The 13,064-nt window shown below is 44.7% G+C and overlaps 1 protein-coding gene across 2 annotated transcripts in view; it reads left to right on the top strand.

Annotated features, from left to right (window-relative positions):
* Positions 1 to 13,064, top strand: part of KLHL2 (kelch like family member 2) — a 1,417,988-nt gene that overhangs the window by 1,244,466 nt on the left and 160,458 nt on the right. For both annotated transcript variants that reach the window (XM_044062211.1, XM_044062210.1), the window contains one exon: positions 802 to 945. In XM_044062211.1, coding sequence (XP_043918146.1) covers positions 802 to 945 — 144 coding nt within the window. The remainder of the gene's footprint in view (positions 1 to 801; positions 946 to 13,064) is intronic.

Here is a 13,064-nt window from a genome sequence, read left to right as displayed (position 1 = left end):
CCAGAAAACAACAAATTTTATGAGGAGCAAACCAAAAACTTAAAAATCTAGGCAGTTGTGAGAAATGCATCCAGGTAGGATTGTGTTCAGCTGTCCTCTCCAGGTAGCATTATGCTTTCATTCACATTTAAAAAAACAGTGTAATATGATTTATCTTTTTCATGCCATGCTCTTGATCTGAGACACTCCTTTTCACAGTGTACTTACAGGGAAAGTAGTTGATTAGCTAGGATAAATCTGGAAAATTGTAGTAGTGTATTCATGATTGTGTTGTAAGCTAAAAAATGAGAAAATCTTGGCCAGAATATCATTAACTACACAGATTATTTTATTTTAGACGGTGTTTTATTGTTGTTATCCTTTTTTATTTTAAACAGTGTTTTATTGTTGTTATCCTTTTTTATTTTAAACAGTGTTTTATTGTTGTTGTTACTTTTTTGTGTTAGCCTTTCCACTGTTTTAGAGGAGCAGTTCAATACTGAAAAAATATACTTGTGAAGAGAAGATGAAGCTAGAAATTAAACTGGGACAGGTTGGAGAATACTGTAGTGCAATAACTAGAAAGGTGTCCTTCCTGGCATCTATGTGGATGTGTACAGTTGACCAAATGTCATATACTTAAAACATGTATAACCGCACATTTGTTGATCTTCTATTTTGTAGTTACTGTACCAGCTGTGGTGAATAATGTCTAGTATGCAGTGAAAATGGCTGTGGAAGTTCTCAGTTAAAGCAAATTAAAAGTAAGCAAATAGTGCATTATTTGTGTCATAAGTTTAATACATCACTTTTATTCTGAAGGTGTCTGTGCTGTCAATGGCTCTCTGTATGTAGTTGGAGGGGATGACGGCTCCTGTAATTTAGCATCAGTGGAATATTATAATCCAACAACCGACAAATGGTCACTTCTTCCATCCTCTATGAGCACAGGAAGAAGTTATGCAGGTAATGTTTCCTTGTGTTTCATTTACCTGAAGATATTTTTGCAGAGTCCTTAGTATGTGTTAAATTTATGCCTTGCGTGAATTTTTTTTAGGAAGTTTATATTGTTTTAAATAATGGGTTTTATATGTCTCACCTGAGTGGCTCACATTGATTCCTTGACAACTTGTGCAAAATAAATTAGTACAATTGTTATCTTAGGCTGTATATAAAAAAAAAAAAAAAAAAAAAAAAGATTGGAATTTGTTTTCTACTGCAAATTTAAAGAGAAACCATCCTGTAGTGCTTGTGAGACTTAATATTTTTGCAGAATCTACCTCCTTGTAGTGAAAGCTGGCTTTACCTGCAAGAAATGTTAAAATTTCCTTAAGTGACTTGCCTGTTTTCAGTATCATCATCCAGCTCTTGAGATGCCCTTTGGGACCATACAGCAAGAGGTTCTCCAGTTTGATTCTCGGCTGGAATGCCTTCTATGCGGAGTCTGCCTGTCCTCCTTACGTTCGTGTGGGTTTCCTTCGGGTGCTCCAGTTTCCTCCCATGTTACAAAGACATGCATCTGTTTGTTTTACAGATGGTTGATTTGATAAAATAAAAGTAATTTACTGCTGTGCCATACAGGTGACTGGATTTAGCCATGATGTATTAATGGACTTTATTTTAGGGGTCCTTCTGCAGTGTTTGACAAAGCTGAGATCCTCCTGAGAGCACTCCGTCAGCACAGTTTTATCACTTTGTATCTCCCACACTTGAGATGAATGCACTTTCCACTAATGTATGCTATGATGTTATTGCAGACTGCTATAAGGGCACACCCAACGTCTTGCTCCCCCAGTAATTTCCTGCTTATGATGATGCAGTTCGTATCTGGCAAAGTATGCTTCAAGGGGAAGTTCCATCATTTTATCCCGAAGTTAGACCATCACCCAGGACCCATACAGTTGTTGCTTGTACTTCTTAGGAAGAATGCATAAGGTCCCAGAGTTGGGAAGCATCTGACCATTAACCCTGTTACTGTAGTTAGAGGAGGAAGAAGCTTGAGGTCTGTTACAGCTCATATAGGGTGCCTTGGGGTCTCGAGACTGCAGTGCAGGAATTGGCAGAAGGGTCCCTCACCTAATGTTAGGCAGTGGTTGTAGAGGACAAGGACACAGGTGAACAGGAAGCCAGGCACTGTTAAAATCTTCCTCCACTGAAGGTCACCATTTTGGTACTTCTATTCTAACACTGACTGAGACCGTTCCCTTCAGTAACAAGGGACTGAGCTCATACTTGTTATCCGTTCACAAGAAACAAAGTCACTTCTCTAGCACACTCCCCTGTCTTCTGCCTCAGGCTTCCAGTTGAGCCTAGGGAGTCTGCACCCTTCACCTCCCCTATCCCCCAGGTCCTTGACTTGCTAGGGAATGTTGAGAAGACTGACATTAGCCCTTCTGATGTGAACCTGTTGAGTTATCATGTAGCAGTTTATGGAGCGTCAGTATAGTGGGCACAAGTTGTCAAGTGTACCTGTAGTCAAAGCTTTGTAATAGTAACTGATGAATAGTGAATCTTATAGTGTATTGAAGGGAGTGTAAAATGCTGCTTGTAAAATGTTTGTTCTGTTTAAGAAGCTAGGTGTGGAGACAGTATCCGTTACTAATACAGAGGATTATTATGATCGGGTCTCCTAAACAGGTTAAATGTTTGAGACATGGATGTCAAGAAATGTAACTTTAGAGTGGAGTGAAAAGCAATTCAACCAAGTGAATCTTCACACATTAGTCAAGACCACATAGTGACCAGGTCATTATTGGAGAAACCGCATCATAATTTTTTGTAATACTTGGAGCTTCAACTGCTCCAATGTACTACTAATTACAGGGAGGGGAAAAAGTGTAGGAACACAAAGAGATTCATAACTTTGAAACCCATGAAACACTTTGCTACCACACAGATGTTAGCCAAAGGTGAAGTGTCTCCAAATGAATATCTTTAAAAGCTGTTGGACACTTTACTGTGCCACATTTTGTATGACAGGGAAATGTATTACTATTATATGTATTACTGTTAATAGGATGGTGTAGTGGTACCGTTGTCGCCTCACAGCAAGAGGTTCTCCAGTTTGATTCTCGGCTGGAGTGCCTTCTGTATGGAGTCTGCATGTCCTCCTTGCGTTCGTGTGGGTTTCCTTCGGGTGCTCCAGTTTCCTCCCATGTTACAAAAACATGCGTCTGGAGTGGGTCACCCCGGACCTCCGCTGAAAATTGGCTTTGTTCCAAGTTGGACTTTCCCAGTTAACAAATGTTGAAAAAATAAATAAAATTAATTTTTAAAGGTGCTTTACCTTCTTACTGCTTTTCCATGATAGCCAGTACTGACTGTTGTTATGATATAGCATGAGACTAAGGTTTAACAGAGCTGAAAGCTGATGAACAAAACTCTAAGCATCTTTATTATGTAAGAAAAGTGCATAACAAAATTGCCTTTTTTTCCGAATTTGGAGAGTGTTTGTGGTGCTCAGTGTACTGCATAGTAATTCAGAAGAAGTACAGTGTCAGAGAAGAGAGAACTTTATATTGATGCCAAGTTTTTTTCCTTTTTTTCTGAGTTTATGTGACCTCTAAGTTTGTGTATTTAGAGTTTGGATGTGTGGGGTAATATCCTCACACTGGAATTTGTGGATTTCTGCATAATTAAGTAGTTTGGTTTTGAGATTGTTTAAAATGCCGAGAAGCAGTGGTTTGTTTTGTGTGTGTATATATATATATATATATATATATATATATATATATATAGTCACTATTTAGAGGTCCTTGTTTGCATATTCAGCAGCTGGGTACTTGATAGTTTTATCTGGGTTCCCCTGTGAGGTTCTATGTTTTCCACTGTTTTGATTTTATTGATTTGCAGCTGAGGCAGCAGCTACTGTTACATAAATGTTCCAGATGGCATGAGTTAAGCTCCCCTCCTTTATGGAGAAGCTGTAGCAGGTCACTTGGAATGACCTTTTGCAGTGATCATTCCTTCTTGAGTATCTTTCTGAAGACATAATTAAGGAGGAAGCAGGCACTAATTACCCTGCAGGGATATGTATGACACGTTCCATCTCTTGTCCCTTTCTGCTTCATCTAGGCCAGCCCAGGCTCCAAAGGGGTTTTGAGACCTGAATAAAAACAGAATAGGCCATGTCAGGCAGTGTTTCCCCTTCTAGGGGCACACATTAAGACTCTCTCTCCAAAAGTCAAGCTTTATGGGGTCAGTGTGATATGCAGTGTGATAGGCTTACTACCTCTTGAGTTGCCTGTAGGAGCCTAGTTCTCCAGTACTTGTTCTGGATTTGGTCTCAAAAGAATTCATTTTAAAACTCCTGGGTTCTCTCCTGTTAAGAAATATTCTGTGAAGACATTCAGTCTTTACAGAACTTCTGTAACAGTCTCAGATTCTGTTTCTTAAGAGGAGAAAAGCACTGTAGAGCTTTCTTCTCCACTGTAAAGGGGGGTCTTTACTAGCTCTTACTCATTCCAAAGAAGATGGAAAAATGCCTTCTGATCCAGGACCTAAGTGACATTAACAGGTGTATTTAGTACATATATATTTTTTTACTTGTGTAATATTTTTAACATTTTTATTAAATTATCACTTAAGATTTAGGCAAACATACAGTAATAGAAAAGGAAACAAAGCATGTTAACATTTTTTCCATTTACATGCATTATATATCACCTATATTTTCTTTCATAACCATCATCAGTGCAACATTACATAAATTGCTCAATTCCTGCTTTCCTCTAAACCTCACTCGTCTTCTTGAATATTATTCTGCATGTATTTTCTCCACAATTTCTATTAATTTTTATGTAATTTATTTTCTTTTCTAAGGATCCCTCTTATAGTTCTTTTCTCTCATTTACAGTATTCAGTATTTCAAATACAGTTGGTTTAGACTTTGATTTCCATTTTCTAAGAATTGCTTTCTTTGGCAACCAGCAGAATTAAACTTAACAGGACCTTACTATGCCTAAGCAATTCATATAATATAAACCAGCTCAAATGAATCATTTCCTTAATTACAGCCATTTGATTCCCAATATTTCTGACCAAGTACTCTGTAGGGAATTTTTTAAATCTGCCAACTCATTACATTCCAAAAACGTAAGTTCCCATCACTCCGTCCTACATTTGCCATTTAACAATAAAAGGATTCTTTGAAGACTGCTTAGAGTGTAAAAATACCTATGCAGTTATGTCCAAGCAAAAAAAAAAAAAAAAAAAACCTTCTGGACTGTGTTGCATACTTGAGAGCCATACATATGTCATCCCATTGTTCCTTTGGAAAGAGATTGGAAAAAAATTACAATTCCTCTGATTGACTCTTATAGTTATCATGCAGTATTTTATATGCCCTACTAATTATCCTTTTAACAGCAACTCCTGTTCTAAATTTGACTAAAAATTCGACCAGAGCAGCTCTTTCACTTAAGATTCCCCCACCCCTTTCTCTTTGTTTATATTCTGAGCATCTGTCCAGTTGCTAGCCTTCCGCAGTAGGTGAGCTTGGATGGTGTCTGTAGACGATGATTGCTTGCTGTTATACAACAATCTGATAGCAGTAGAGGAGAGTTCTTCACTTTTATCTTGGCCGGCATCATTTCAGTATAAATATCACCTTTTGGAGAAGGACCTTGTAGTGTTCCCATATGTAGATGAAAAGCTGTAGGTGACTCCACTGTATGAACTCCTTCACAAATTATCTTTCTTATGCTCTGCAGTCATTGCAGTTTGTGAGAATTTCCTTAACTCATGATGTGAAGTAGTTAACTTCATTTGGTCTGCAAACTGTGGGATACGGATCTGACCCGGCAACTTTACAAAGCTTAGATCCAAGCTCCTAGCTCCTCCCCTTACCCATAATCCCCTGCCAACCCTGACTGACCTCAGATCTAGTTTGCCGCGCTTCTGGTCAGCAGCTAGATTTTGAGCTCCTGGTTCATAGGGTCTTCGTAGAGTTTGTAAAAAGTTTAAAACTTTTTTTCTGTTACTTTAAGTGTACGAGTGTGTTGTGGTTAGGTTTCCCTTTGGTTAAATCCTTATAGTTGAATCTTTTTAGTTAAATTTACCCTCCCCTTCACTGGTACGTAGTTCTGTGTGTGGTGTGTTTGGGGCCTAGCAAGTGTGTTTTCTTTAGAATGTCTGAGGCCCCAAAGCCAATCTTTTCTAAGTGCACCGAGTGTGACCATAAACTCTCCCCGGCGGATGGCCACACTCGGTGCGTCCGGTGCCTTGGGGTTGAACACCTTTCCTCTGGATGCACTATCTGTGCAGCATTCAACCCCAGGGCACTGAAGGGACCGGAGGTCTAAGCTGATCCTGGCGGGACTTTTGCCCCCTGATTCGGCTTTGGCCTCCGGTGCTTCTGTGGCCTCCTCCCAGGCTTCGGTGGCGGCCACTCCTTGCCTCCCTCCCCCCGGCCAGGACTCAATCTCCCACTTCGGCGCCGGAGGAGAGGGAGGCCAGGAGAGAAAAATGGAGGGAGAAGCACCACAAGCGGCGGGCTGAGGCCTCTGCTTCGGCCCCCCCGGCTAAGCGGGCTTCTTCCTCCACGGCTTCAAGGTCTCCTCCTCCTTGGCTCCGGTCTCCATGCTTCTCACCGGGACCCGAGGAGGAGGAGACCTGATCTCTGTCGAGGTCATCGAGGCAGCACTCCCGGCCAGCCTCGGTGGCCTCATCGAGATCAACACGTAGCCTTTCTGAAGCTGATTTGGACCGGGTGATGCGAACGTTCATCCAGGCCCAAATGCAGATGGGAGTGCTCCTGCTTCCCCCCCCTCCGGGGGGGAGCTCAACACCCTTCTTTGCCCCGATAGCTCCTTCTCCGACCCACTTCCCGGGTTCGGAGCGCTTGGAGCCGGGCAGCGTTGGAGCTGGGAGTGGGTCGGTACCGACAGTGTCTGGTACTTCGGCTCCAACTCTTCCTTCGAGTTTTCCGGATCCGTCCTTGTCGGATCCAAGCTCTCGTGCTCTGAGCTTTGGATCTGAGGGGTTTGGTGTGCCTTCAGCTCCGTCCAGGTCGGAGCACACTGGCCCTTCGGATCCAGTGATCTCGGCGCCGGCTCTGATCCATCCATCGGATCCGATTGAGGGTCGGCTCTCGGATCCTAGAGAGAGTGGCTCTCCCTCGGCCTTCGATGTGGTGGAGAAGGCTCTGTTGAGTGCATCCAGGCCCCCGCCCCCTGCTACGGTTCCATTCCACACTCCCTCTCATTTGGGTAGGCTTCCGTCGCCTGGCCACAGGGACGGCCTGCTTTGACATCTCAGGTCGTTCCCCTGGAACAAGACGTTGCTGGTGAGTCGTCCTCGAACAGTCCCCCCGAGGATGTTCCTCACAAGCGGAAGTGTAAGAGGAGGCACGTGGACTCCCCCGAGTCCTTGACAGAAGACACGGATTTGGATGAGGGGGAAGGCTCCCCAAGGTCACCCCCCCAAGGATGACATCATGGAAATGCTTAGGATAAGAGGGGGGTGGTCTGCCCCCAAGGCTTCCTCGGACAAATCCATGTTCCTGGAGGCGTTCGAAGCAGGCCCATCTACCTCTTGGGTGTCCCCTCCGGCCGACCCCTTAGTGGACCTTATCACCACTAGGGCGTGGAAGGAGCCAGACACTGTGGAGCCAGTCCCCAAACATCCCGACAAGATCCTGAGCCCTCCGGCAGAGAAATTCCATTGAAGCAAGGGACCCCCCATAGATGCCATGTTGGTGGCGGCAGCCACCAAGAGAGAGTTAGCCCAAGAGAGTCCCTCGGTCCATCCCCCAAGCAAGGAGTCTCGCTCGATGGACCATCTCAGAAAGCGGGTCTTTAGTTCAGCGACCTTCTCTGTAAGGTCCCTGAACTACATGGCACATGTCATTCGACTGCAGCGAGACTTTATCAAAGAGTACGCTGCATCGCCCCCGGAGTCCATGTCGGGGGAGGACAAACTGTTGTACTCCACTCTCATGGCCACACTTAGGTCTATATCCATCACCTCTATGCAGCTTTTATCCCATGCTACAGAGGGAGCAGCTAGAGCCAGTGGAGTAGGCCTAGTTATGAGGCGCCAGGCCTTGCTCCGACATTGTGATTTTGTGGAACCCTTCAAGGCGTCCTTTGCGAATGCCCCCTTCGATGGTTCTGCCCTATTTGGCAAGACAGTTCGCGAGAGTTTGGTCCAGAGCGAAAAGGATGGGAAAATGTTGTCTGCCGTCGGAGTCCGCTTCTCTGCTCCCCAGAGGTCCTTCTCCAAGAACCAAAAGGGACAGAAGAAGATGTGGTTCCAAAAGTCTCAACAATCCCAGTCCGCTCCGGACTCCCAGTCCTTCCGCGGCAGAGGAGGACAGGGTGGACGCCGCCCTAGAGGCAGAGGGGGCCTGAAGAACTTTGGGTCCAGAAAAGCCTTCTCTGATCGGCCCACGTAGCAACCCTGAAGGGTTGCCCGACTGCTCCACTCTGGAGGCAGTCGGGGGGCATTTCTCGAAGCACCTGGCAGCTTGGGAGTCCATTACAACAGACCACTGGGTACTTCGTATCATATCCAGAGGATACAGAATTCCCTTTTCCTACATTCCCGACACCCCCGGACACCTCCCCGATGTTCCACCCAATCAGAGGGAGGCAGTGGCTGCGGAAATTCGGCTGCTTTTAGAAAAAGGAGCCATCCAGCATGTCCCCCCAGGCCAGTCCGGATCGGGTTACTACTCCAGGTTCTTTTTGGTGCCAAAAAAGACGGGGGACCTAAGGCCCATCCTCAATCTTTCCCTACTCAATCTGTCAGTAACCAAAGAAAAGTTCCGGATGGTCACTGTTCAATCTATTCTCCCCCTCTTGCGGGAGAACGACTGGATGTGCTCCATAGACCTCAAGGACGCATACTACCACATATTGATGGACGAACGGTCCAGGAGGTTTCTCCTCTACCGGCTGGGAGCCAGTCATTATCAATTCAGGGTCCCCCCCTTTGGTCTCACCTCAGCCCCCAGGGTGTTCACCAAGGTATTAGCAGTGATAGCGGCCCACCTGAGACTACAGGGAATGCAGGTCTTCCCGTACCTGGACGACTGGCTCCTCACCGCCCCGAGAAGGCATCTACTATGCTTAGCCAGGGACTACTTTCTCAACCTTGCTCCGCAACTAGGGATCACTATTAACTCGGACAAGTCCTCTCTCACCCTGACTCGGGTGATAGATTTTATCGGGGCCAGACTGGACACCAACAGGCAACTAGTCTTCTTAACTCCCGACCGGTTGCACCCTTTGAGGGCACATGTGCGGGCCATCTTTCAATCTTCAAAACCTCCTGCGGGATTGATTCTGAGGGCCCTGGGGTCCATGGCAGCCACTATAAACCTTCTTCCCATGGCCCGTCTGAACATGAAGATTTTACAGTGGACTCTCCAAGTCCAATGGTCCCTTCATCAATACCCCTTGAGTCACCCCATTTCTCTCAGCAGGGCCTGCAAGAGGGCTCTCGTTTGGTGGCTTCAATCGCCAGACCTCCAGGCGGGATGCCCCTTTGCCACGGCCCCCCTCTCGCCACGGTGACCACGGACACCTCTCGTCTTGGGTGGGGGGGGCATTATTCGAGCAAGACAGTCCAAGGCACGTGGAACGATTCAGAGACCTTATTGCACATAAATGTTCTAGAGATGAGGGCAGTGCTGTTGTCGTTGCAAGCACTTCATAGCCTTCTGCCTGTAGGAACAATTGCAATCCAGACAGACAGTATGTCTGTGGTATGGTATATCAACAAACAAGGGGGAACCAGGTCTTACCCACTCTGTCGAGAAGTCATGAGAGTGTGGGAATGGGCGATCTCCACCAACCACTTTCTCATTGCAACGCACATTCCGGGACGGACCAACATCCTGCCGGACAGACTGAGTCGCACCATCTTTTCACTTACGAGTGGACCCTCAATCCTCGAGTAGCGAGTCAAATTTTTGCCGTTTGGGGGCAGCCCTGTTGCAATCTTTTCGCATCTCCCTCAAACACTAAATGCAACAATTACTTCGCTCTCATTCCCACTGCCGGGGAAGCCCCGAGGGATGCCTTGGTGCATGCTTGGCCACCCTGTCTTCTCTATGCCTACCCTCCTCTTCCCCTCATGCTGAAACTTCTTCAGAAAGCCAGTCGGTTGGGGAGCAGGATGATCCTCATTGCCCCATTCTGGCCTCGCCAAGCTTGGTTCCCTTACCTCTAGTCTCATCGAGTGAATCCACCTTGGATTCTATATCTCCTTCCGGATCTAATCTCCCACCCCCAGGGGCTTCCACTTCCCGACCTGGTCAGCCTAAAGCTTACGGCTTGGCTGCTCCAGTTCCACTTGTAGCTAGGACTCCCGGTATCTCTTCTCCAGTTAAAACTATCCTAGTAGCAGCGCACAAGCCCTCTACTAGGCAGGTCTATGGTAGTAAATGGAAGCGTTTCTCTATCTGGGCAGAACGCCACAATTTGGACCCTTTTACAGCCCCCTTGCCTGTGGTGCTGGACTTTTTTTCAGGTCTTTTTAATGATGGAGCTAGCTGTTCTACAGTTAAGGTTCAGTTAGCAGCTATCTCTCATTACCACGTTGGTACTGAAATGGGCCCTTTGATTACTACAAAATTGTGCAAAACATTCCTAAAGGGCACCTTTCTTCTTAGACCTCCAATAAAGGAAGCGGTACCTCCATGGGATTTGACCTTGGTATTACAAGCCTTGACAGCCTCTCCCTTCGAACCGGCATCTTCAGTAGACCTCAGATATTTGTCTTGGAAAACAGCCTTTCTTATGGCTATTACTTCAGTCAGGAGAGTATCTGAATTGCAAGCTCTTTCTGTGAAACCCCCATACTTAGCCTTTCACAAGGATAGGGTTTACCTCAGGACCACTCCCTCCTTCCTCCCGAAGGTAGTTTCTGAATCTAATATTAGCCAATCTATCAGTTTGCCGGTCTTCTTTCCTAACTACCAGAACAATGGGGAGTACAGACTACATTCTTTGGACGTACACAGACAACTTAGATTTTAGATTCATAGGGCATCTGGTCATAGACAATCTGACCAGTTGTTCGTCTCCTTTGCCAAATTTAATCTAGGTAAACCGGTCTTGAAGGTTTCCTTATCGAGATGGATTCCACAGTGTATCATTACAGCGTATCAAAATTCAGGCAGGCCCGCACCTCGAGGAGTTTGTGCCCATTCAACTAGGGCTATGGCTACATCTGCCGCCTTTAAATCCAGGGTTTCCTTGGATGATATCTGTTCAGCAGCCACTTAGGCCTCATCTCATACCTTCATCAATCATTATAAATTGGACATTACCTCCAGAGGGAGAACTTCTTTTGGCTCCGCAATGCTCCGGAATATCCTTCCATGAAGGCTGCCCAAGGTTTAGATAGCTGGGGACTCTGTCCCACAGGTTGCAGACCAAATGAAGTTAACTACTTCAGATTAAGAAGTTATGTACTCACCATAACGTTCCATCTGAGTAGGTAAACTTCATTTGTCTGCAACCGTTCCCCCGCCTCCGTCCCCCTGACCTTCAGATGCGTTTCATGTCATATAGTGATGTACCATTCTGATAATGTAGTTAGTTATCCACTATAGTGCTTGCGGGCAAACTTGATCTGAGGTCAGTCAGGGTTGGCAGGGGATTATGGGTAAGAGGAGGAGCGAGGAGTTCGGATCTAAGCTTTGTAAAGTTGCCGGCTCGGATCTGAGGTCGGATGCGTATCCCACAGGTTGCAGACAAATTAAGTTTATCTACTCAGATGGAACGTTATGGTGAGTACATAACTTCTTATTTTAAAACGCCTTTTAATAAATTGGCATTTAAGCCTTAGGCACATATAAAATAGAAAAGAAACCATATTAACATTTATTTTCATGCATTATACATGTTTTTCTTCCTTTTAGACAGTCTGCATTCACTCCAACATTACATAAATCGCCTAATTCCTTCCTTCCATTACATCTTACTACGCCTCCTTCTGAACATTTAATCTGCACATATTATTCCCTTGAGTTCCATTTCTTTCTATGAAATTTGCTCCTTCCCTTTTCTGAAGATCCCACCTCCATTGTTTTAATGTCTTTTACAGTATTCAGTACATCAGTTACAGCTGGTTTGTTTGATTTCCATTTCTCATAATTGCTTATTGTCAGCCAGTCACATTAAACTTAGGCCTTATTATGTCTAGGCAATTAAGATTCTGTGTCCCATCTCAGAGTAATCATTCCCTTAAAATTATGTTTTTCCCCCAACATTCATAACAGAGTACTTTGTAGGGAATTTTCAAAATCTTCCAACTCATTACACTCCCAAAAAGCATGTTTGCAGATACCTTTCTCTGTCCCATCACACCTTGAATATTTGCTGGCTTCCTGAGAAACAGTTCTCTAAATTATTTGTGGAAAATTAAATTATGGAATTTCCTTAACCCTTTAACAATGACAGTGCTGATTATGATTGTGTTAATTACTATTCTAGCTCTACTGGTGTTGGCTGTGGTGTCCCATTCAAGCCAATCACACTTGAAAGGCAGATCACAGACAACACTCATGATTAATTGTACCTGTATTGAGTTACCAAATTTGCAGTGTTTACTGCCATAGATATGTACTGTAAATATGAGAAAATCAGTGCAGCTAAGTAGAAGATGTAAAAACATGCTTTTCTTATTCAGCCTAAAATATTTTCTTCATTTAATGTTCTGCTGACTTGCAGACCTATGCAGTTACAGTCCAGCCTGTTAGAAGTCACAAGTGTCACACTTTATTACCTGGACAACATTAGGAATGGATAAGTTAAGTTACTAGAAGTCTGCTCCTAAAGGTCCAGGGTCTCTGGCCTCCTCATCAGATGGCAGACCATATCAACATAAAAGAGACAAGGACTCTATTCCTGGCTCTGCAAGCTTTTCATTCCCTCTTTCATCCTGGGCCCTCAAGATTTTCAGACAAAACTACAGTGATGTGGTATGTCAACAGGCAAGTGGGTACAATGTCCTACATTCTTTGCAGACTAGCTGTTCAGGTGTGGGATCTAGCCATTCCATATCAAGTGACCGTTCAGGTTTACATTCTCTCAGAGCTTAGTCTAGTAGCAATCTCTTTCAGCAGGTCCAGA

This window comes from Protopterus annectens, chromosome 2.part1, assembly GCF_019279795.1.
Source record: "Protopterus annectens isolate FY-2018-M chromosome 2.part1, PAN1.0, whole genome shotgun sequence".
Lineage (NCBI taxonomy): Eukaryota > Metazoa > Chordata > Ceratodontiformes > Protopteridae > Protopterus > Protopterus annectens.
The sequence above is the reverse complement of the archived record's forward strand: the minus strand, read 5'-3'. Positions and strand labels throughout refer to the sequence as shown.